This window comes from Balaenoptera musculus, chromosome 1, assembly GCF_009873245.2.
Source record: "Balaenoptera musculus isolate JJ_BM4_2016_0621 chromosome 1, mBalMus1.pri.v3, whole genome shotgun sequence".
NCBI classification, from domain to species: Eukaryota; Metazoa; Chordata; class Mammalia; order Artiodactyla; family Balaenopteridae; genus Balaenoptera; species Balaenoptera musculus.
Window position 1 is genome coordinate 78,511,564 of NC_045785.1, and position 26,132 is coordinate 78,537,695.

The 26,132-nt window shown below is 38.5% G+C and overlaps 1 protein-coding gene across 2 annotated transcripts in view; it reads right to left on the minus strand.

The window, feature by feature from the left end:
* Positions 1 to 664: 664 nt before the first annotated feature.
* GBP6 (guanylate binding protein family member 6) overlaps positions 665 to 26,132 on the minus strand; it is a 32,925-nt gene continuing 7,457 nt past the window's right edge. The window contains exons 2-11 of one of the 2 annotated variants that reach the window (XM_036831887.1): positions 11,367 to 11,579; positions 10,441 to 10,568; positions 8,071 to 8,180; positions 7,672 to 7,868; positions 6,072 to 6,317; positions 5,070 to 5,350; positions 4,132 to 4,344; positions 3,099 to 3,201; positions 2,569 to 2,762; positions 665 to 1,626 (exon numbers count right to left, since the gene is read on the minus strand). In XM_036831887.1, the coding sequence (XP_036687782.1) occupies positions 1,399 to 1,626; positions 2,569 to 2,762; positions 3,099 to 3,201; positions 4,132 to 4,344; positions 5,070 to 5,350; positions 6,072 to 6,317; positions 7,672 to 7,868; positions 8,071 to 8,180; positions 10,441 to 10,568; positions 11,367 to 11,556 (1,890 nt within the window). In that variant the 5' untranslated portion in view covers positions 11,557 to 11,579 and the 3' untranslated portion in view covers positions 665 to 1,398. Of the gene's footprint in view, positions 1,627 to 2,568; positions 2,763 to 3,098; positions 3,202 to 4,131; positions 4,345 to 5,069; positions 5,351 to 6,071; positions 6,318 to 7,671; positions 7,869 to 8,070; positions 8,181 to 10,440; positions 10,569 to 11,366; positions 11,584 to 26,132 lie in introns of both variants that reach the window. The other variant, XM_036831882.1, reaches the window with a different exon arrangement.

Genomic DNA, 26,132 nt, shown 5'->3' on the forward strand with positions numbered 1-26,132 from the left:
CCGCCTCCTCCCTTTCCCAAAAATATGAGGACACAGTAAGAAAGTTGCCATCTGTAAAGCTGCCAGAGGACCCTTACCAACAACCCAACAGTGCTGGCACGGGCTTTCGGACTTACAGCTTCCAGAAACGGGGAAAAATAAACGCTCTTGTCTTAGCCAACCAGTCTATGGTAATTTTGTTATAGCAGCCTCAGCTAAGACAAACTATGATGCTCATCACTATGGTATGTACTTGGGCTTCTGATGTTTAAATGCCAACAGGTGGCCTCCATGCGTCAGGATCTATAATCCCCAGTACTATCAGGGCATCCAGTTCTTCAATGATACATCACGTCTTTGGCCCTTGCCTGCAGCAGAGAGTCCACCAATGAACATTCAAGGACGATGGGATTCCTCTCACCAGTGCATATTCTTAATGTTTAGTAATTTTCTTCCAATACCTTAGAAGTGTAACTCAAAGAGAGGAAGTGAAGGCTCCTCTCGCTGAGATTTCAAGGGGTAACAGGAAAGTTTATACCTTCTTTTTGAAGCAAATATAAGGGATTAAAAACAAAGCCAAAGTGAAAACAAGATTAGGATGCAGATTTTATGCTTTCTAGTATTCTGATCCAACTCATTGAACAGACTGATGTCATTTCTAGAAGCAATGAGCAATTTCATCATCTAATAGTCAATTTCACATTCCATTTATTATCATTTTTAGTATTATACTTTATGTTTTCTTTGTTATTTGAGAAATGATAATACAAGCTTTCTTTACAAAATTGAAAAGATAGAGGATATAATGAAAAGTATGTGTCCCTTCCATCCCTAATGCCAAGCTGTTCTCCCCAGAAGGAACCAATGATACCACTTTCTAATGAATCTTCCAGAGGTGTTCTATGTGTACATATATATGAGTGCACATAATAATTGCATTTTTTATGGTGAACAGATTATACAAACTGTTTTGTACCTCATTTTTTTCACTCTACTCTAATCTTCAAGGTTGTTCTATATTTATACATATAAACCTCCACTGTCAATTTATTTACTGGCTACATAGTATTCCAGTATATGTACATGGAAAATGTATATTACCAATTTATATAGATGGACATTTAAGTAGTTTCCAATCTTTTGCCATTAAAAGGGTTGCCTCAACGGTCCTCTTGTATGTATGTATGTATGTATATATACATATATATGATTTTGCACACATATATTTCCTAAAAGTGAACATACTATATCCAACTGTCCATGCATTTATTCTATCTCATGTGGGCCAGGCATTGATATTTTCTAGTTACCACTTTTTATATTTAAAGATTTGCTGAATGAAAGTGAAAAGCATTCACACCAAACATAGGCCAGAGCATGTACATATATTATGCATCTATAATTTCTTTAAAAGGAGAGCTATTTCTTTTTAAATAGGGAGCTCACACCGCTCACAATATGACCAAGAAGTTTGCCTGGAGTGCACAGTAGTGAAGAGATCTCTCTGCCAAATTTGTCCAAGGCTAATGCCAGCCAGGGAGTATCATCATCTTTAGTATTATCAATCATATTTTTCAAATGATTTATCTCTGCATTCACCTCCTCAGATTTCTTTCTAAATCCTTCTTTAAGCAGAGCTTCCTGGACCTAAACAAAAAAAAAAGTGAGAAGGGAAGTAAAACTTTTTAAATCCCCATTTTTTTTCAAGGATTACATTTTGTCAAACTTTAAAACTTTGTCAAACTATCTTTGTTTCACTCCTAAAATTGTTCTTTCTTACTCAGTCATGAAAGGAGAATTTTGTAACACAGAATATCTACTGGTTTGGATCTGAACACTAAGAGAAAGTATAGTTTACAGCCTTACTAATATTCACATACCATTGGGTTTTGCCAAAAAGCTAAGCCTGACATGAGGACAAATATATGTTCCAGCCAAAAAATGAGAGGTGAGAGGTAACCTTGGTCTGACTGCACTAATTCTCAGTCCCACTCAGGATGGTGCAGTCACCCAAATCATAGAAATCTGTTATAAACACATCCAGATGGACAGTGAGAGAATTCCCTCTATGCCACATGATAGCTTGGGTATCTATCCACACCTGGAGACAATGCAGCAAGTTTAGAAGCCGTTGCCTCTCTATGTTTTTAAGTCTGGACATTTCTGATAGTTTTATGACAGCATAGATCTACCTCAGGGTCTTTGGGTGGTAGCAAGGGTCCTGGTAATTGGCAGTGATCCTGGTAAAGCAAACCAGTTGCTGCTCATATTAAATATATGTGGTTGGGATATCTGTTTCATGAAGCCTCATGAGATCATTTACAAATTCTCAAAATGGATATCCAAACACTATTTGTATTCTCCAAGGGATTGGAGGGGCCATAATCATGCTGAACTCTCCAGAGTCTACTTATAGAGTAGAATTCAAAGGCTTTGGAAGGATTCAAAGGCTTCAGGGTTTTAATAAATCACAAGCAGTAAATGGCAGTGGCGCTTCCCCCCATAGTCTTGCTGTAACCTGCGCCCATCCCTTCCTGCTGTACAAGGGTAATGACCGTCAAGCACTACTAAGGCCACAGCCTGCCCTACCTTCAGCTTGTGCTCCAACATCATATTCTGCTCTCTCAGCAGGTTTTCTCTTTCCCTCGCCAGCTTCTCTGTCAGCTGGGCTATGTTCTCCTGGAGGCTCCTCTGTTGTGCTTCCATCTGCTGCTTCTGCTCTTGCAGTTTCTGTTTCAGCAGCTCCTGTTCCCTCTCAGCTGTCTCCCTCCTGGCCCGCTCCTCTGCCCCAAGAAAGTTTTAGAGAGGGATGAAAATAAGGTAAGGACTGATCTCTACCCTCCTGACCTCAGAGACCAAATAAAATTGGAAAGGGAGGTAGGAAATCTCTGAAATCCACCCCCCGACCGTGTCCACACCACCAAGAGCACATTTCAGAATGTGATGGGAGAGGCTCTGTCTGGCTGACGTCTAACCATGTCCAACCACAACTCCCCTTGCTGTTTTCGGATGTAGCAGAGTTGTTCCACAGATGGAGAAGAGGCTCCTGGTTATCAGGAAGGTTTTGCTCTCACACCTGTCATAGGGAACTGCAGGACCGCCAGAGCCCTACGCCGTACCTACTACAGCCTTCTCCCCATCAGTGAGGGCTTTATCTGCCTGCAGGATGGATTTCTCTATTGCCACCTGTGACAGCAGAAAGCTCTGGAGGACTTCGTTTGCCTGAGGAACCAAGAAGGAGCACAGAACTTACAATTCCATTGAGGAGATTAGTGCTGCAAAAACAAGTATGTCCATGTAATTTTTGCTTCATGTTTAAAATTCTACAGTGGTTCACTACAACAAGCCTAAGCTCCTTAGAGTGACCTGTCTTCCTCCAGTATCTAGCCCCGTGCTACTTCCTTCTACCGACTCCAGATTCCAGCCAGTCAGAACTATGTTCAGTTCTACAAACCCAGGATCTCTGGTGCTTTTATATATTCCTCTTCCCAATGTGAAATACTGCCTCTAAAATGTGCTGCTGTTTTCCTCTGCTACTTGCTGTCTGTAACTTTAAGCAAGTTAGTTTAACCTGCTAAGCCTCTCTGTTCAGATCTTTAAAATGTTGACAGTTAAGTGTAGATGCTTCTTAATGTTATTTGAAGGATTAAAGAGTCTAGCGAAAGAGCTTTATTGCCTATGGCTATAGGCAGTAACAGTTCAAAATATGTCAGCTGCATTCTTATTATCATTATTACTTTTTTATTATTACATTTGTTACTATCACCTATGTAGCCCATTTTCACAGGTTCACAAGTGTTATAACTTTGTATGCAATTGTCTGTGTATTGGACTTCCTCTCTTGTGATCAGCCTTGAGTACAAAGACTCTGATTTGTAAATCGTCTGCACTTGGCACATCAAAAAGCATGTTGTTGGATGAAGAAATGAACAATTTCTCTTCTGTCTCATGAATTTTAGAAATCCGTAGTCATTTTCTGGGAATGGACATTTCTCCTCAGGAATAAAGAACATTGTACGGACCTCAAGAGCTAAAGCTGTCATGATATGCCCATGCTCTCTCATTACCCGCACCTGGTGCTGTGCTCTCAGATTTTCAGAAGACCCCCTTGACTCTATTCTATAGACTCCCCATGCTCCCCTTATTCCTCACCTTCACTCCTTTCCTGGGCACTTGGCAATAGTCCCTTTTAAGCATTTCCTTTGCTTTCCTGTAGAGTTCATGACCTCCAGGAACAGAAAAAGTGCCTGCTGAAATACTTTCCATTAGGGCCTTGGAAAGCTCATGAAGTTTATCCTGGCAGTATTTGACAGATGCCTGTTCATTCTGCAGCAAGAAACCCTCCTTCTTATCCTTTATGATTTCCTGCAAGGGAAATGTAGAGGGATGTCACCAGAAGCAAGGAACAGAGGAGATAAACTTCCAAGGAATCTGATAGAAGGGTTGGTCTGACTGTGGTCCTCATGAGAAAAGCATTCTGTTGGAGTACAGGGAATAAAATAGCAATCACAAGATTTGATCTATTCACAATCTTGAAAACTCTCTATAAGACCACAGGAAGTTTCTTAGCCTCCCTTCAGGTTCTTCATCTGAAATGTTGGAGTTACATTATCTAATCTCTGTGGTTCCTTGCAGCTGCAACATTCAGTGATTCTATATTCAATGATACAAGGAGCAACCTAAGTGGAAAATGGCCTGGAATGAGGGGCTGATAAGAGAAATTTTGGTTGCTGGTCATGGGAGTGCGTTCACAGGAAAAGAAACCAGCTTCAGAATGACTTTTGGGTGCTCTGGACAGTCTTGAAATCCACAGAAGTATTTACTTTATGAAGATATCTATACTGATTTTACATCAGAAATGAGAGACATTTCCAGATAAATTGCCTGAGGTTTGGCAGAAAAAAGAAGGAAATGTAGTCCTTTGAAGTCCTATCCCTGATGGGGACACAGACTACTTTATCCTTGAGAGATGGATGAGCCATGGGTTCAGTAAAGGCTCTGCTAGGCTTCTGACAGATGCCTCTTCATTCTGTCATATTCTCCCCTTCTTCAAGAGGAGGGGACAAACAGTAAATACTAAGAGAAATTACCACAAGATTCTTCTGGAATTCCTGATTTTCATCCTTGAAGGAGTGCTCCATGAAGATTGCAATGGCTTCCCTCTCACAGGCTGCGTGCACCTCCAGAAGCTCCTGGAGCGTGTCCGTGGGGAGCCTCAGTCGCTGGGTCATCTGCTCGCTGTAGTGGTCGGCTGCCTTCTGCACAGCCGCTGAGTTCTCCAGCTGGGCCAGAGTTGTCACTGCGTTCTCCAAACAAGGTACGGCTCCGGTATTGATGGTATCCACGTAGGTCACAACCAGAGTCCTCAGACCTGAATAAGCCAGGACATTTAAGGGATAAATATTAAGTTATCAGTCAGTAGGCACCAGGATTCTGAGGCTACATTTCTAAGGTCACACACACACACACACACACACCACTTCCCCCTTCTACTATCCCTACCTTCATTTTCCTACTGACTCTTCATTTTTATGGTTTTCCAGCCCAGAGGGCTGAAAAAAATTAAAAATTTACCTGTATGTAAAATACTAGGGGATATTTGAAATATTGAAAGCAAGATAGATTACAGAGGTATTGAGATGAGACAGGGTATATCAGATTATATCAGATTATATTTATTCCCAATTCTGAGGCTTTGAATGGAATTTTCAGTGATTTATGGGCTAATATTTATTTTTGGACCACTGTAAACTCCAAAAATATTTTTTGTATTCTCTTTGTGAAGAACACTTACTATACAAGACTTCCCCTGAGAAAATAGAATTTTGTTTTTATACCCAGATAGTGAATTTTTTTCTTAGTGTAGGTATTTTTCAGATAAGTGGAAGCCACAGATTTCAGTGACAAAACTTGCAATTTGGGGGAGAGATTTTTAAATCTCTGAAAGTAAGATAAGTATAAAATATACACATTTCTTCATGGAGTATGAATGTCTGTAAAACCTAAATTCCATACAGAATCAAACAAAACTACTGAAAAACACATATATAAAATATTCAACGGGCCCATGGAAATGGGAAAAAGAGTCTCACGGTTCCCAGTGACTGTGATTCCCTCTCTGAGGGTCTTGGTTTTTGCATTGGTGAAGATGTAAGAACAGAAATTGTTCGTTTGTTCCAGGAATTTAGGATCCAGTTGGTCTTCAGACACGTTCTCAATATCAGCTAGAAGTTCTTTGTCATTTGTTGGCCGGTCAAAGACAAAACATTTCCGTGTTGGAAAGAAATGCCTGATACACTCTCTGGGTAGATTTGATGTTTGGGCTTTGGGATTCTTGCCTGAGGGACAGAAAAACAGAGATTAGACTGGGAAGAGTCTTGGGACAAGGGAGCTAATGGTTTTTATGACAGGGATTTGTGTATCTTTGCTGTCTTCTATGTTTATAACTCCTTTAACATAGACATTCAGTACTTCTATGCACATCAAACTTATACCAATGATGTAACTCTGGAGAGAAATTTGGGGAGACTTCTGATCCAGTAAAAGAAACCTATGGCTGGTATCCCCAGACCTGCACATGGTAGAGTAGTTGTCTATTAGATGTTTACTGAACTAATGGCTAAAAGAATGAAAGGTCAAGTGTAACTTTTTGCTCCACTTAATCTCATGTAGGAATTGAGCTGTGGGACTAAAAAGAAGAGCCACAAAAAAGGGATAGTGAACAATATCAGGAATATTAGGAATGACACCAGATTATTTAGGGAAAATGAGTTTGATGCTAAAAAATAATTGGTACAGAGTTAGCTAATTTTTAGTAAAAAATACTGAAGGGTAAATGTACCTAAAACGTAATTTTAAGATGTCACCACTAATCAATAACCTCTTTGACATAAAGGATTATATTTGATCTGACAGTTGTCTTCTCCCGCCTAGCCAATTTCTCAACAAATATTTTGAGAAAGCATAAATAGAAAAATGAAAACAAAAAGGAATATATCAGAATTGATATATCTTTCAAGATTTCATCAGATATACCCACTGTAAATGTAACCCATTAAAATAATTTATTAATTTGTAATTCAAGCATGGGTAAATATATGGGAATTAGGAGAAAGCTGTGATATGGAATGTAAAATGAATGTTCTAAAAATTATTGGAAATATTGAAAAGGCATAGATTGAAAAGACACACACTTCTTCAGGATTACTTAGAACATAAAGTCATTTTGTAGATGATATACTATACAGGATTAGAAAGTTCCCTCTTTGAGAAAAATAATACCTAACTATGTGAAGCACACTTTTTTTTTCATTAGATTGACTTTTCATTTTAATTTCATGTCTAACAAGTATCTTGTCAGTTGTTTTCCTCAACAACAAAAGCAGAAGCCAAAATAGGGAACTCAAGTGTCTGGTCTTTAGAAGATTTAGCACCCATTGTAATCTGAATGCTAAGTTATAAATGGTATGAAAAACAAATTGGTTTTGAATAATTTCACTTTACCTTACACTTTACTTTTCTTAAGAGAACTTAGACTCCAGTCGCTAGAGCTTTGCAATCCGCTTTCCAGCCACAATTTCTACAGACTTTGATCTAGTCTCAAATACAAATGCAGCCCCAGAGATGGTGGACGGTGTGTAGTAGATCCCACCCTCTATTGGACCATCCACTGTCCAGGCCATGCTCTGATACCTGGAATCAGCTTCAAGGCATTCTCCAGGTACTCATCTTCTGTGATAGGGTGACCGTTTAACATCAGCTCCAGGGTGAAATCCCGTACAGTCCAGATAAAGTCTGGAAAGAAACTCACAAACTCTGTGGAATCTTCTACTTCATCAGGTCTTGAAGAGGACTTGGCCCTGATGAGTTCTGTGAGCTCTGTCACATAACTAGGAACTTGGTTAAGCAAAAGAAAACCCCTACACACAATTCCCACATTTCCCTAATTAAAAAGTATTATAATCACTCTCTTTTGCCTTGAGTCCCCTCCACTCCACTAAAGGCAACTAAATAACAGGGAAGGAGAAACTGACTCTATCTCCATTCTCAAAAACTCAGTGAAACTTGGTGGCTCAGTTCCTGGAAGGATACTGCAGTTGCTCCAAGGCTTGGTGGTTGATGGTGCTCATGCTGTTGTAAACAAAGCTGCTACATAGAAGCACAGCCAGGGCAAAGATCCACGAGTCATTCTTAGGGTCACCCTAGAAAGCACATTTGAACACGAGATTTAGGAGTTTACTCCTAAATTAGAAATTCATTCATACACTTATTCTATCATATTTTCATTTATTATTTCAGCTGACATACTCACCATGCAAAGAAATTGTTTGAAGAGAAACATAAATACAGATAACAGCTTTGACAATTACAAAGACATTTTTATGTTTCCAATTTTTTCATATATAAAATTGTTCTTATTTTCGTAGTGCTTTTTTTCCCCTCAACTGGATGAAGTAAAATAACATATACATAAAATCTAGTACACTACTTGGTGGGTAATTATGTATTCAATGATGAGTGTTAGCACTTATTCATTCTACAAATATTTATTAATCATAGCCCATATAAAATATACCACAGTTGGCATAACTGGGTATTTAAATTATATCCAATCAATAAATATCTGCAGGAAGTTACTGAATGCTCCCCACTGTTTCTTAGATTTCAAAAAGCCATGTTAAAAATGACAATTATTCCTTCCAAGATGCCTACTTCAAAGCAGTGACAAACATCCATAACAATAAATGCAACAAAGATGACAGTACCTATAAAAAGCTTATATCTTAGTAATGTATATAAGCAGTTGAACTTCTAGCTATAATATTAAATTAAAATTTATGTTTGTCAAGGAAGAATAGAGCTATGAAAGTTGGAGAAAGAATCTATGATATGAAAGCTTCCTCAAAGTCTTGAACTGACTATTAAAGAATTGGTGGAATGTGGAATTGAAGAAATGAAGGTGGTCCCATAGATAGAAACACTCACAGAAGCAAAATTAGACATGGGAGAATACAGGGGTCTTGTAATGAAAACAGAGTTATTTCATTTGACTGGAGCAGAGGGTGAGTAGAGAAGTACATTTGAGCTCCAGTGCAGCCTGATGAAGGGCCTTAAAGGCCAGGCTAATGTGTTTGTATAAATCATAGCACTGTCTAAGTAATAGCATAAATCCAGAGATCATTTCTACTATAACGGTTGTGAAGCTATTCCCTAGAACAAATGCAAAAACTGTGATTCATGTCAAGAAGAGTCTATATGGGAGTTTGGGGGGGGGGAATAGTCTATTCATCACTTTATTTCCCCAAAACCCAATTTTTTAAAATAATCAATTAGGATAAGAAGAAGTGGTATTTATGACAAACAATAAATTATTTCAACAACAAGACTATATCATTGCTTGATATATGATTTTAAAATAAATACAGAATTTCTAATTCTCCTTTGGGAAGAAATAGAAAGCTATAGAAATTTAGATACTATTTCCAAATAAGTCTCAAAGTAAGTGGAAAAAAAATAATTTATTTCATCCATTAGTAGAAAGCTAAAATACCAAAAATCCATCTTAAAATGTTTCTTGTAGGACAAACACATGCCTTTATAGAAACAGCACATTCAGAGGTATCTTACAGCATTCTACAATGCTCTGTGAGCAGTTGATGAACTTCATCATAGAAAATATAAACCCATCTCTTAACTCCAACCCTCAAATACATTCTTCATCTGGTAGCTAAGAAAGTGAATCAGAAAACTTTCTCACTCCCAGGTTGATGTTTCTCCACTTTCTTACCAAGGCATCCTTACACTTAACTGTAAATTATGGAAACTGTGAGGTGCTGCCTGGATCACCTTTCAAGACTGAAGGACTTAGTCCCCCAGCTGTTGGGAGTGCTGGTGGAAGACAGTCTTCAGGTGTCAGGCCTCTTAATTAGAAAGGCTTCCAGAGCAGGCTTTCAATAATTTATCAGCACCCTTGTCCCAACTCAGGATAACTCAAAAGGACCATTCAACCTAGAGCTCACATGGAATTGACAGAAGTTGGAGATTGCAACACAGCACTTCTTCCTCTCTCCAACCTGCTTTTTTACCAATCATACTTTATTAAACCTGACTGCATATGTGTGGTCTTGTCAACTGGGCTAAAGACTCTTTGAGGACAGGACCTTTATTTTGGTCACTGATATCTACAGTACTAAGTCCAAAGGTCTAGAATTCAGTTGTTCAACAATTATTTATTAAATGCAATCAAGTCATCCACACAGTGCCAAGAAATAAAAGATTTTATCTAACATACCATGATACCTTACCTAGAAGTGAGATTCAAACAAACCATAGTCTGCCTCATTTACTATAGGTGATTTCTAGACTTTACAAATAGACTACAGCAGTTAAATGTCTATGATCGTCAAGCAATAAGGAGAAAATCCAGAATAAAAAGGATTTATCTGTGATTTTCTGCCTTACCTTTTCCACATCGCCCAGGCCCTCTGTGTCCAGAAGGACCAGGGTATGGTCTGACTTGGAAGGGTGAGGCACACACCACATCCAGATGCCCTTTGTTTCAGACTGCACTGTAGAACCCAGAGGGAAACCTGCAAGGGGAGGGGAGAAAGCAACATTCAGTTACAGCAGATAATCTAAGCAGCCCAAGGGCTACAAAGTCAGACTTACTGGAGTGTAAGTACCCCAGCATACAACATGGTGCTTTCTCTATTTCCTCAAGAATGTCCTACTTTGTCTGTCACCTATTTCAAGGAGGAGGGGATATTAATTGTGAGAATGATGCCAAGCAAGGGATGAAAAAGGAGACAAAGAGGTATCCATGAATCAGACAAAACAGAGGTCTCAGATAACCATAAGAAGAGTATTTTGAAAGAATGGTGAGGTTCAGAGGCAGAGAGAAGTGGATAGCAGTAAGATATGGGCAGGTAAAAAAGTGGAAAAAAGAAATTGAGATTATATTTTTTGCCAGACAAAATAATTTTTGAAAAGGGGGAGAGGTATTAACCACAATAGGATATGAAGTCCAGGAAGGATTTTTAAGATGATAGATAATGAAACATCTTTATATGTTGATGAGAATATTCCATAAAAATCCAAAATGTGTTTTGAGAGAGAGAAGACACAATTGCAAGAGCCCAGTACTTAAGCAGGTAGAAGAAGGTAGGATTTTTTGCATACATAGGAGAAATTTTGCTTTATAGGAATAAAACAAAAAATATGACAACAGATCACAATAAGGTAGTGATTTAGTGGTGAGAATTAGAAGTGAAACGTTGGCTTATTGAGAGGAATTTGGTTCTCCCTTCACATGACCAGGGAAGAAAATTAAGAGGCTGAGATATCAGCTAGAGTCAAACAAATGGATCCTGACCAAGTACAACACTCACCATGGTTCTGTCCTGTAAGACGGTTCATCAAGTAGGATTTGCCTGTACGATACAGTCCTACAATGGCCACCACCACCAATGGCTGAGAAATCTTCTCAAGAATCTGTAGAGCTTTCTGGTTCACTGACAGCAGCTCATTGTCATTCTCCACCAGACAAATGGGGTCCATCATGTTGGGTCCAGATGCCATGGCAACCTGCTAACCTAGAAGTGCTTCCTTGTAGAAATAAGATTATAAAGTCATTCCCTAACTCAGAGTCATACAAGCATTTGTCAACGTTGGACTTGGTTAGATTTCTGTACTTTCCATGAGACGAAAGCTAACCTAGAATTAGCAGACTACAGAGGTTTTCCTCCATCATTCCCTCAAATCTCTGATGATGTTTGTAGTGAAACACAGGCTATTATCACTCTCTATAGTTTTACTTCAGTAATAATAATAAAATTCAAGTTATTGTTACTACACACTGAAGGTCTACGATATACCAAGCTCTATGATACATAAAGTACATACCCACCTAAACTCATACTTAAAAGAACCAACCATGCTATTAGAGACATGGAACATTCAGCTTCATCTCCCAACCTCTGGGGATCAGAGAAGAGCTGAAAGTTGTGTAATCATCAATGACTAATTGTTTAATCAACCATCCCTATTTAATGAAGACTTCATTTAAAAAACTGAAAAACCCTAATTAAAAGGGTTCAGAGAGATTCTGACATGATGAACATGGAGGTGGTCAAAGGATGGCATGTCTAGAGGGGACATGGAAGCTCCACACCCCTTTCTTACCTTTCTCTATGCATTTCTTCTATCTTGCTGTTCCTGGGTTGTATCTTTTTTTAATAAACCAGTAATCTAGTAAGTAAACTATTTTTCCTGATTTCTGTAAACCATCCTAGCAAATTATTGAACCTGAAGAGGAGATGGTGGGAACCTCCAATGTATAGCCAGTTAGAAGTCCAGGTGACAACCTAGACTTGTAATTGGCATTTGAACTGGGGGGCAGTCTTGTGGGACTGAGCCCTTAACCTGTGGGGTATGGACTAACTCTTGGAAATTAGTGTCAGAAGTGCTTAGTGTGAAAAAAATGCCCAGATATGTGGTGACCATAAGTGAAGTATGGAGAATAGAAAGTTGAGAGGAGAAATTGAAGTTTTCCTTTTCAGGGTGGAGACAAACAATGGATGATCAAAAGACCCAAGGAGAGACACTTTGGGAAATTAAGATATTTAAAAGCAGCACATACAGGGGAAAACTGAAAAGGCACACACAGGCTCAGGGAAGATGCATGCTCCGAAAAGCCTAAAAAGACTTTATGGTTTCTCCTTAGCTTAATCCCAAGCCTCAAAACCAACGGCTAGCTTAGTGAAAGAATTCCTTGGCACAAAGCCAGTATGCAAAGAATGGGAACGTTAGCTGCTTTTATAAATGCCCAATTTTCAACAAAAGCAACAACAAAACAAAAATCACAACGCATACAAAGAAATGTATGCCCATTCAAGGCACACAAAGAAAATGGGGCCCATTTAAAGGGAAAAATAAAGTAGTATGAAACACCCCTGAAGAAATACATGCACTAAGTGTTCTAGGCAAAGACTTTGAAATAACTTTCTTAAATATGCTCAGAAAGCTAAATGAAAACACAAAGAACTAAAGAATACCAGAAGAACAACATGTGGGGACTTCCCTGGTGGTCCAGTGGTTAAGAATATGCCTTCTAGTGTAGGGGACACAGGTTCGATCCCTGGTCGGGGAACTAAGATCTCACATGCTGCAGGGCAACTAAGCCCATGTGCCTCAACTACTGAGCCTGCACAGCACAACTAAAGAGCCCGCATGCCTCAACTACAGAGCCCACGCGCTCTGGAGCCTGCACGGCACAACTACTGAGCCCATGTGCCATGGAGCCCACTCACTGTAACTAGAGAGAAGCCCGCGTGCCACAACGAAAGATCCCATGTGCTGCAACTAAGACCTGAGACAGCCAAAAATTAAATAAATAAATAAATAAATAAGCTGTAACTCCATCCCATCCACACATTTCTTAAAAAAGAAAGAAAAGAAAAACAATATGTGAACAAAATTTTTAAATCAACAAAGTGATAAAAATAATAAAAAGGAACCCAGTAGAAATTCTGAAACTGGAAAATACAGTAACTGAATTTAGAAATTTTCTAGATGGGATCAGATTTATGCAGTCAAAAGAAAGAATCAGCAAACTTAAAGCTAAGATATCTGAAGTTATCAAGTCTCAGGAGCAGAAGGAAGAAAGAATTTTTTTAAAGTAATATAGCCTAATAGATTTATGGGATATTGTCAAGTAGACAGATATATGCATTATGGAAGTCACTAAAGCATAAGGGGAGAGGCAGGACAGAGAGATTCTTTGAGGAAATAATCACTAAAAAATTCCCAATGTGACGAAAGACATGAATCTACAAATTCAAGAAGTTCAACAACTCAAATAGGATAAATAATTAGAGACCCATGCTGAAACGTATTATAATCAAACTGTCAAAAGACAAAGAGAGACTCTTGAAAGCAACAAGAAAGAAGCAACTCATCACAACCCACCACCTAAAAGAATTAGAAAGAGAAGAACAAACAAAGCCCAAAGTCAGCAGAGGGAAGGAAATAATAAAGATCAGAGAGGAAATAAATAAAATAGAGATCAAAAAAACAATAGAAAAGATCAATAAAACCAAGAGCTGGCTTTTTGAAAGGATAAACAAAATTGACAAACCTCTAGCCAGGCTCACCAAGAAAAAAAGAGAGAGGACGCAAATAAACAAAAAAAGAAATGAAAGAGGAGAAATAACAACTGCAACCTAAGAAATACAAAATAACATAAATGGATACTATGAATAGTTATATGCCAACAAATTGAACAACCTGGGAGAAACTGACAAATTTCTAGAGACATAGAGACTGCCAAGTCTGAGTCAAGAAAAAACAGACAATTTGAACAGACCGGTCACTAGAAGTGAAATAGAATCTGTAAAAACAAGCAAACAAACAAAAAAACTACCATAAAACAAAACCCAGGACTGCATGGCATCACTGGGGAATGCTACCAAACATATAAAGAACTTATACCTATCCTTCTCTAACAATTCCAAAAATTGAAGAGGAGGGAACACTCACAAATTCATTCTATGAGGCCACCATTTCCCTGATACCAAAACCAGACAAAGGCACCACAAAAAAAGAAAATTACAGGCCAATATCTTTGATGAATATAGATGCAAAAATCCTCAACAAAATATTAACAAACTGAAATCAACAATACATAAAAAGAATCATACACCATGATCAAGTTGGATTCATTCCAGTGTCACAAGTATGGTTCAATACAGGCAAATCAATGTGTTATGCCACATTAACAAAAGGAAAGACAAAAATCACATGATCATTTCACTAGATGCAGAAAAAGCATTTGACAAAATTCAATATCCATTCATGATAAAAACTCTTGTCAAAGTGGGTATAGAGGAAGCATATCTCAACATAATAAAGTCCATTTACGAGAAACCCATAGCCAACATAATACTTAATGGTGAAAACTTGAGAGAGCCTTCCCACTAAATTCAGGAACAAGACAAGGATGCCCACTCTCATCACTTCTCTTCAACATAGTATTGGAAGTCCTAGCCACAGCATTCAGACAAGAAAAAGAAATAGAATGTATCCAAATTGGAAAGGAAGAGGTAAAATTGTCACTATTTGCAGATGACATGATACTCTCTGTATAGAAGACCTTAGAGTCTCCACCCAAAAACTATTAGAACTAATAAATGAATTCAGCAAGGTTGCAGGATACAAGATTAATATACAGAAATCTCTTGCATTTCTATACACTAATAAAGAAATATTAGAAAGAGAAAATAAAGAAATCTCATTTAAAATCACATCAAAACTAAAATAAACTATCTAGGAATAAACTTAACAAAGGAGTTGAAGACTATACTCCAAAAACTATAAAACATTGATGTAGGAAATTGAAGATGATTCAAAGAAATGGAAAGACATCCAGCGCTCTTGGATTGGAAGAATTAATGTTATTAAAATGGCCATACTACCCAAAGCAATCTACAAATTTAATGCAATCTCTTTCAAAGCATTTTTCACAGAACTAGAGCAGACAATATGAAAATTTATATGGAACCACGAAAGATCCTGAATTGCCAAAGCAATCCTGAGTAAAAAGAGCAGAGTTGAAGGTATAACCCTCCCAGCCATCAGACTACATGACAAACCTACAGTAATCAAAACGGCATGGTATTGGCACAAAAAAACAACACGTAGCTCAGTGGAACAGCATAGAGACCCCAGAAATAAGCCCACACTCATATGGTCAATTAATCTGTGACAAAGGAGGAAAGAATATACAATGCAGAAAAGACAGTCGTTTCAACAAGTGGTGCGGTGAAAACTGGACAGCCACATGTAAAATAATGAAATTAAAACATTCCCTCACACCACATACACAAATAAATTCAGAATGGTTTAAAGACCTAAATGTAAGACCTGAAACCTTGAAACTCCTAGAAGAGAACATAGGTGGAACACTCTGACATCAATTGTAGCAATATTTACTTAGATCAGTCTCCTAAGGCAAAAGAAATCAAAGCAAAAATAAACAAATGAGATATAATTAAATTTAAAAGCTTTTGCATAGCAAAGGAAACCATCAACAAAACGAAAAGACAACCTACAGAATGGGAGAAAATATTTGCAAATGATGTGACCAACAAGGGGTTAATATCCAAAATATACAAACAACTCATACAACTCAATCTCAAAAAGCAAACAATTCAATCAAAAAGTGCGCAGAGGGGCTTCCCTGGTGGCGCAGTGGTTAGGAATCCGCCTGCCAATGCAGGGGACACGGGTTCGAGCCCTGGTCTGGGAAGATCCCACATGCCATGGAGCAACTAGGCCCGTGAGCCACAACTACTGAGCCTGCGCGTCTGGAGCCTGTGCTCCGCAACAAGAGAGGCCGCGACAGTGAGAGGCCCACGCACCGCGATGAAGAGTGGCCCACGCTCGCCGCAACTGGAGAAAGCTCGTGCACAGAAACGAAGGCCCAACACAGCCAAAAATAAATAAATAAATAAATAAATTTATTAAAAAAAAAAAAAAGTGCACAGAAGACTTGAGTAGACGTTTTTCCAAAGAAGATATACAGATGGCTATTAGGGACATGAAGAAATGCCCAACATCACTAATTACTAGAGAATTGCAAATCAGAACCACAATGAGCTACCACCTTACACCAGTCAGAATGGCTATCATCAAAAAGATCACAAATGACAAATATTGGAGAGGATGTGGAGAAAAGGGAACACTCATACACTGTTGGTAGGAATGTAAATTGATGCAGCCATTAAGGAAAACAGCATAGAGATTCCTTAAGAAACAAAAAATAGAACTACCATATGATCCAGCAATCCCATGCCTGGGTATATATCCAGAAAAAATGAAAACTCTAATTCAAAAAACATACATACACTCCAATGTTTTTAGCAGCACTATTTACAATAGTTAAGGCATGGAAGCAACCCAAGTGCCATCAACAGATGACTGGATTAAGAAGTTGTAGTATATAGACAATGGAATATTATTTGGCAGTAAAAAGAATGAAATACTGCCATTTGCAGCAACATGGATGGACCTAGAGAATATTGTGTTTAGTGAAATAAGTGAAACAGAGAAAGACAAATAATATCACTTATGTGTGGAAACTAAAAAATAATACAAATGAATGTATATTCAGAAACAAATACAGAAACAAAGTCACAGATGTAGAAAACAATCTTGTGGTTACCAAAGGGGAGAGAAAAGAGGGGAGGGACAAATTAGGGGTATAGGATTAACAGATAAAAAGTACTATATATAAAATAGATAAGCAACAAGGATAAAGATAAGCAGCAAGGATATAGCACAGGGAATCACACCCATTATCTTATAATAACCTTTAATAAAATATAATGTACAAAAATACTGAATCATTATGCTGTATGCCTGAAACTAACACAATATTGTAAATTAACTATACTTCAATTTTTTTAAAAAAAAATTTTTAAAGAAAAAAGAACTCTTTCCATAAAAACTGCTCTCAAAAATGAGGTAGAGCTTAAGACATTTCCAGATAAAGAAAAGCTGAGATATCCGTTACTACTAGACCTGTCCTGGTAGAAATGCTAAAGGGTTGAAATAAAGGACACTAGACAGTAACCAGAAAACCATATGAATATAGAAAGATCTCTGGGAAAGGGAATTTATCGGTAAATATAAAAACCTGTATTATTGTAATTTGGGGTTTAATTACACTGTTTATTTTCTACAGTGTATAAGAAACAAATACATAAAAATTATAAATCTATGTTAATGGATAGACAATATATAAAGATGTAATTTTGTCATTAATAACATACAGTGAAGGGAGGAAGGAAGAGCAATGAACAAGTAGAGTTTTTGTATGCATTTGAACTTAAGTTGGTATCTATTCAAAATAGATATTATAAGAGTGTTAATGTAATCACCCCAGCCATCACAAAGAAAATATCTATAGAATATACACAAAAGGAAATGCAAAGGGAATCAAAATATGTCACTACAAAAAAATCAACTAAACATAAAAGAAGCAGAAATGAAGAAAATGAGAAACAAAAAGCAATAAGACATAAAGAAAATAAATAACAAAATGGCAAAAATAAGTTCTTCCTTATCAGTACTTACTTTAAATGCAGATAGATAAAACTTCCCCTAGTCATACGTAAATGGATTAACTCTCCAATGAAAAGGCATAGATTGGCAGAATGGATTTTTTTTAAAGTGCTCCAGCTATATGTTGTCTAACTCACTTTAGATCTAACGACGCACACAGGTTAAAAGTGAAAGAATGGAAGAAGACATTCTATGCAAATCGCAACGAAAAGAGAGGTGGGGTGGTTATACCTATACGAGACAAGAGAGAATGAATGTACTTCAAACATTATTAAAAGAGACAAAGAAGGACATTATGAATAGGTAAAAGAGTCAAGTCACTAGAATATAAAACAATTCTAAATATATATGCCTCAAACATCAGAGCTCCAAAATACATGAAGCAAGCGTTGACAGAATTGAGCAACAGAGCACTCAAGAATAATAGGAGACTTTAAAACCCTACTTTCAATAATGGGTAGAAAAACCAGACAGAAGGTCAGTAACAAAATAGAGGACTTGAACAACACTACAGATTAGTTGGACCTAACAGACATATATGGCACACTCCCATCCAACAACAGGAGAATACACATTTTCCCAGGTGTGCATGGAATACTTCCAAGGATAGACAATATTTTGGGCCACAAAACAAATCTTAAATTTTGAAAAGTCTGAAATCATACAAAGTATCTTTTCTGATCACAGTGGAATAAAACTAGAAATTAATAGCCAGAGTAAAACTGGAAACTTCACAAGTATATGGAAAATAAACAACACACTCTTAACCAATGGGTCAAAGAAGAAATTCCAAGAAATATTAGTTAATATTTAGAGACAAATGAGAATGAAAGCACAACATAACAAAACTTATAATATGTAGCAAAAGCAATACTAAGATGGAAAGTTATAACTGTAAATGATTGCAATAAAAAAGAAAAAACCTCAAATCAACAACCTAAGTTTACTACTTAAATAACTAGAAAAAGAAACAAAGTTCAAGGCTAGCAGAATGAAGGAAATAATAAAGATTAAGCAGAAATAAACAATAGAAAAGCAATAGACAAAATTAAAAAAAACAAGCATTGGTTCTTCAAAAAGATCAGCAAAATTGACAAACCTTGAGCTAGATTGACTAAGAAAAAAAGAGAAGACATATTACTAAAACAGATATCAAAGTGGGCACATTAGTACAGATTCTATAGAAATAAAAAAAAGTTATAAGAAAGTACTATGAACAATGTTCACCAACAAATTGGATAAGCTAGGTGAATTGGACAAATTCCTAGAAACACAAACCTACCAAGACTGAATCATGAAGAAATAAGAAAGCTACATAGATTTATAACAAGTAAGGAGATTGAGTTAGTAATCAAAAAAACCTCCCAAGAAAGAAAAGCCCTGATATAAATGTCTTCACTGATTACTTCCACCATTTAAATAACTAACACCAATTCTTCTTAAGTCATCTAAAAAACTAAAGAAAAGGAAACATTTCCTTACTGATTCTATGAGAAAAGCATTACCCTGATACCAAAGCCATACGAATATACTATGAGAAAAAATTACAGAAAAGTATCTTTTATAAACACTGATGCAAATTTCTCAACAAAATATTAGCAAAGCAAAATCAGCCACATACTAAAGTGATTGCACACCATGACCAAGTGGTATTTATTCCTGAAATGCAAGGATGTTTCCACATACAATCAATGTAAAACACCACATTAAGAGAATGAAGGAGAAAAATCACATGATCATCTCAATCAAGCACTTGACAAAATTCAATGCACTTTCATAATAAAGACACTCTTGGGGCTTCCCTGGTGGCGCAGTGGTTGAGAATCTGCCTGCCAATGCAGGGGACACGGGTTCGAGCCCTGGTTTGGGAAGATCCCACATGCCGCGGAGCAACTGGGCCCGTGAGCCACAACTACTGAGCCTGCGCATCTGGAACCTGTGCTCCACAGCAAGAGAGGCCGTGACAGTGAGAGGCCCGTGCACTGCGATGAAGAGTGGCCCCCGCTCGCTGCAACTAGAGAAAGCCCTCGCACAGAAACGAAGACCCAACACAGCCAAAAATAAATAAATAAGTAAATAAATAAATAAATTTATTTTTAAAAAAAAAACCACTCTTCCAGGGACTTCCCTGGTGGTGCAGTGGTTAAGACACTGCAGGGGGTCCAGTTTCGATCCCTGGTCAGGGAACTAGATCCCACATGCATGCTGCAACTTAAGAGTTCACATGCCACAACTAGAGAGCCAGCGAGCCGCAACTAAGACCCAGCGCAACCAAATAAATTAACTTAAAAAAAAACACTCATCAAATTAGGAATAGAAAGAAACTACCTCACCATAATAAAGGTCTTATGTGAAAAACTCACAGCTAACATCATACTCATAGGTAAAATACTGAAAACTTTTCCTCTAAGATCAAGAATAAGACAAAGATGCCTGCTTCTGCCACTTTTATTCAACATAGTATTTGAGATTCTAGCCAGACCAATTAGAAAAGATAAAGAAAAAAAGACATCCAACTAGGAAAAGAAGAGTTAAATTATTTGTTACAGATGACATTATTGTATGTGTTGAAACCCTAAAGATTCCTCAAGAACACTGTTAGAACAAATAAATGAAGCCAGCAATGTTGAAAGATACAAAATAAACACATAAAACAGCTGTGTTTCTAAACACTAAACAATGAAAAACATGAAAAGGAATTTAAGAAAACAATTTCATTCACAGCAGTACCAAAAAGAATAAAATACTTAGGAATTAATTTAACCAAGGAGGTGAAAGACGTACAATGAAAACTATAAAACAATGCTGAAAGAAATAAAAGAAATCATAAATAAATAGAAAGGCATCCAGTGTTCATGGACTGGAAGATTTAATATTGTTAAGATGTCAATACCAGAAAAGAGATTTACAGATTCGAAGCAATCTCTTTCAAAACACCAATAATATTTTTCAAAGAAATAGAAAAACTTTTCATTCTTAAATTAATATGGAATCTCAGGGAACCCTGAATAGACAAAACAATTTTGAAAAAAAATAAAGTTAAATGTATCACACTTTCTGATTTCAAAATTTACTACAAAGATACACAAATCAAAACTGTGTGGTAGTAGCATAAAGACAGAAATATAAACCACTAGAAAAGAATAAAGAGTCCAGATATAAACCCTCCCATATGTGGTCAAAGAATTTTCGACAAGAGTGCCAAGACATTCAATGGGGAAAGCACAGTCTTTTCAACAAATTGTGCTGAGAAAACTTGATATTTACCTGCAAAATAATAAAGTTGGACCATTACCTTAACACTATATATAAAAATTAACTCAAAATGGATCAAAGATCTAAACACAACAGCTAAAAAAATTTTTTAATTCTTAGAAAAAAAACATAGGGGAAAATCTTCATGATATAAGATTTGGCAATGATTTCTTGACTGTTACACCAAAGGCACGGGCAAAAAATGAAAAAATGATGAATTAGACTTCATCCAAATTAATAACTTTTGAGCATCAAAAGACATCATCAACAGAGTAACAAGGCAAAAAACAGAATAAGAGAAGTATTTGCATATCACACATCCGATAGTGAATTAGCATCCAGAATGTATAAGAAATCCTACAACTCAAAAACAACAGCAAGGGTTTCCCTGGTGGCACAGTGGTTAAGAATCCGCCTGCCAAGGCAGGGGACATGGGTTAGAGCCCTGGTCCAGGAAGATCCCACATGCCACAGAGCAACTAAGCCCGTGTGCCACAACTACTGAGCTTGCGCTCTAGAGCCCATGAGCCACAACTACTGAGCCCTCGTGCCACAACTACTGAAGCCTGCATGCCTAGAGCCCATGCTCCACAACAAGAGAAGTCACCACAATGAGAAGCCCACGCATCGCAATGAAGAGTAGCCACCACTCACTGCAACTAGAGAAAGCCCGCATGCAGCAACAAAGACCCAATGCAGCCAAAAATAAAAAATAAAATAAACAAAAATTTATAAATTAAAAAAAAACAGCAAAAAGAATGTGATTCATAAATAGGCAAAGGACCTGAACAGACATTTCTCCAAAGATATACAAATAGCCAATAGACACATCAAAGGATGCTTAACATCACTAATCATTAGGGGAATATGAATCAAAACCACAATGAGATACCACCTCACACCAATTACAGTGGCTATTATTAAAAAAAAAAAAGGCAGGAGGGAGGGGCAAGATGGCGGAAGAGTAAGACGCGGAGATCACCTTCCTTCCCACAGATACAGTAGAAACACATCTACACGTGGAACTGCTCCTACAGAACACCTACTGAATGCTGGCAGAAGACGTCAGACCTCCCAAAAGGCAAGAAAATCCCCACGTACTTGGGTAGGGAAAAAGAAAAAAGAAATAACAGAGACAAAAGAATAGGGACGGGACCTGCGCCAGTGAGAGGGAGCCGTGAAGGAGGAAAGGTTTCCACACACTAGGAAGCCCCTTTGTGGGCAGAGACTGCGGGTGGCAGAGGGGGGAAGCTTCGGAGCCACGGAGGAGAGCGCAGCCACAGGGGTGCGGAGGGCAAAGCGGAGAGATTCCCGCACGGAGGATTGGTGCTGAGTAGCACTCACCAGCCCGAGAGGCTTGTCTGCTCAGCTGCCGGGGCGGGCGGGGGCTGGGAGCTGAGGCTCGGGCTTCGGTGCTAGCCGGGAGAGAGTCCGGGAAAAAGTCTGCAGCTGCTGAAGAGGCAAGAGACTTTTTCTTGCCTCTTTGTTTCGCGGTGTGCAAGGAGATGGGATTCAGAGTGCCGCCTAAACGAACTCCAGAGACGGGCGCGAGCCGCGGCTATCAGCGCGGATCCCACAGCAACAGGGGCGCAAAGGGAAAAACGGAGAGATTCCCGCACAGAGGCTCGGCGCCGAGCAGCATTCACCAGCCCGAGAGGCTTGTCTGCTCACCCGCCGGGGCGGGCGGGGGCTGGGAGCCGAGGCTCAGGCTTCGGTCGGATCACAGGGAGAGGACTGGGGTTGGCGACGTGACACAGCCTGAGGGGGGCTAGTGCGCCACAGCTAGCCGGGAGGGAGTCCGAGAAAAAGTCTGCAGCTGCCGAAGCGGCAAGAGACTTTTTCTTGCCTCTTTGTTTCGCGGTGCGCAAGGAGAGGGGATTCAGAGCACCGCCTAAACGAACTCCAGAGACGGGCACGAGCCGCGGCTATCAGTGCAGACCCCAGAGGCGGGCGCGAGCCGCGGCTATCAGCACGGACCCCAGAGGCGGGCAGGAGACGCTAGGGCTGCTGCTGCCACCACCAAGAAGCCTGTGTGCAAGCGCAGGTCACTCTCCACACTGCCCCTCCCAGGAGCCGGTGCAGCTCACCACTGCCAGGCTCCCGTGGTCCGGGGACAACTTCCCCGGGAGAACGCACGGCGCGCCTCAGGCTGCTGCAACGTCACGCCGGCCTCTGCTGCCGCAGGCTCGCCCCGCATCCGTACCCCTCCTTCCCCCCGGCCTGAGTGAGCCAGAGCCCCCGAAGCAGCTGCTCCTTTAACCCCGTTCTGTCTGGGCGGGGAACAGACGCCCTCAGGCGACCTACATGCAGAGGCGGGTCCAAATCCAAAGCTGAACCCCAGGAGCTGTACGAACAAAGAAGGGAAAGGGAAATCTCTCCCAGCAGCCTCAGAAGCAGAAGATTAAAGCTCCACAAACAACTTGATGTTCCTGCATCTGTTGAATACCTGAATAGACAACGAATCATCCCAAATTCAAAAGGTGGACTTTGGGAGCAGGATATATTAATTTTTCCCCTTTTCCTTTTTTTGTGAGTGGATATATGTATGCTTCTCGGTGAGATTTTGTCTGTATAGCTTTGCTTTCACCATTAGTCCTAGGGTTAGGTCCGTCCGTTTTTGTTTTTTTTTTTTTACTTAAAAAAAATTTTTTTTTCCTAATAAATGTTTTCTTAATAATTTTTTCCTTATTTTCTATTTTTAGAAATTAAAAAATATTTTTAATAAGTTTTTTCATATTTTTTATTTTAAAAAATTAAAAATTTTTTTTCTTAATAAAGTTTTTTCTTAATAATTTTTTTCTTATTTTTTATTATAAAAAATTAATAAATCTATCTTTAAAAATTAAAAAAAATTTTTTTCTGAATACATTTACTCTTAATAATTTTTTTTTCTTATTTTTTATTATAATAGCTTTATTTTATTTTATTTTATCCTCTTTCTTTCTTTCTTTCTATTTTTTTCTCCCTTATACTCTGAGCTGTGTGGATGAAAGGCTCTTGGTGCTCCAGCCAGGCATCAGGGCTGTGCCTCTGAGGTGGGAGAGCCAACTTCAGGACACTGGTCCACAAGAGACCTCCCAGCTCCACGTAATACCAAATGGTGAAAATCTCTCAGAGATCTCCATTTCAACATCAAGACCCAGCTTCACTCAACGACCAGCAAGCTACAGTGCTGGACACCCTATGCCAAACAACTAGCAAGACAGGAACACAGCCCCATCCATTAGCAGAGAGGCTGCCTAAAATCATAATAAGGCCACAGACACCCCAAAACACACCACCAGACGTGGACGTGCCCACCAGAAAGACAAGATCCAACCTCATCCACCAGAACACAGGCACTAGTCCCCTCCACCAGGAAGCCTATACAACCCACTGAACCAACCTTAGCCACTGGGGACAGATACCAAAAACAACGGGAACTACGAACCTGCAGCCTGTGAAAAGGAGACCCCAAACACAGTAAGATAAGCAAAATGAGAAGACAAAAAAACACACAGCAGGTGAAGGAGCAGGGTCAAAGCACACCAGACCTAACAAATGAAAAGGAAATAGGCAATCTACCTGAAAAAGAATTCAGAATAATGATAGTAAAGATGATCCAAAATCTTGGAAATAGAATAGACAAAATGCAAGAAACATTTAACAAGGACGTAGAAGAACTAAAGAGGAACCAAGCAACGATGAAAAACACAATAAATGAAATTAAAAATACTCTAGACGGGATCAATAGCAGAATAACTGAGGCAGAAGAACGGATAAGTGACCTGGAAGATAAAATAGTGGAAATAACTACTGAAGAGCAGAATAAAGAAAAAAGAATGAAAAGAACTGAGGACAGTGTCAGAGACCTCTGGGACAACATTAAACGCACCAACATTCAAATTATAGGGGTCCCAGAAGAAGAAGAGAAAAAGAAAGGGACTGAGAAAATATTTGAAGAGATTATAGTTGAAAACTTCCCTAATATGGGAAAGGAAATAGTTAATCAAGTCCTGGAAGCACAGAGAGTCCCATACAGGATAAATCCAAGGAGAAACACGCCAAGACACATATTAATCAAACTATCAAAAATTAAATATAAAGAAAACATATTAAAAGCAGCAAGGGAAAAACAACAAATAACACACAAGGGAATCCCCATAAGGTTAACAGCTGACCTTTCAGCAGAAACTCTGCAAGCCAGAAGGGAGTGGCAGGATATACTTAAAGTGATGAAGGAGAAAAACCTACAACCAACATACTCTACCCAGCAAGGATCTCATTCAGATTCGATGGAGAAATTAAAACCTTTACAGACAAGCAAAAGCTGAGAGAGTTCAGCACCACCAAACCAGCTTTACAACAAATGCTAAAGGAACTTCTCTAGGCAAGAAACACAAGAGAAGGAAAACACCTACAACAACAAACCCAAAACATTTAAGAAAATGGGAATAGGAACATACATATCAATAATTACCTTAAATGTAAATGGATTAAATGCTCCCACCAAAAGACACAGACTGGCTGAATGGATACAAAAACAAGACCCATATATATGCTGTCTACAAGAGACCCACTTCAGACCTAGAGACACATACAGACTGAAAGTGAGGGGATGGAAAAAGATATTCCATGCAAATGGAAATCAAAAGAAAGCTGGAGTAGCAATTCTCATATCAGACAAAATAGACTTTAAAATAAAGACTATTACAAGAGACAAAGAAGGACACTATATAATGATCAAGGGATCGATCCAAGAGGAAGATATAACAATTGTAAATATTTATGCACCCAAC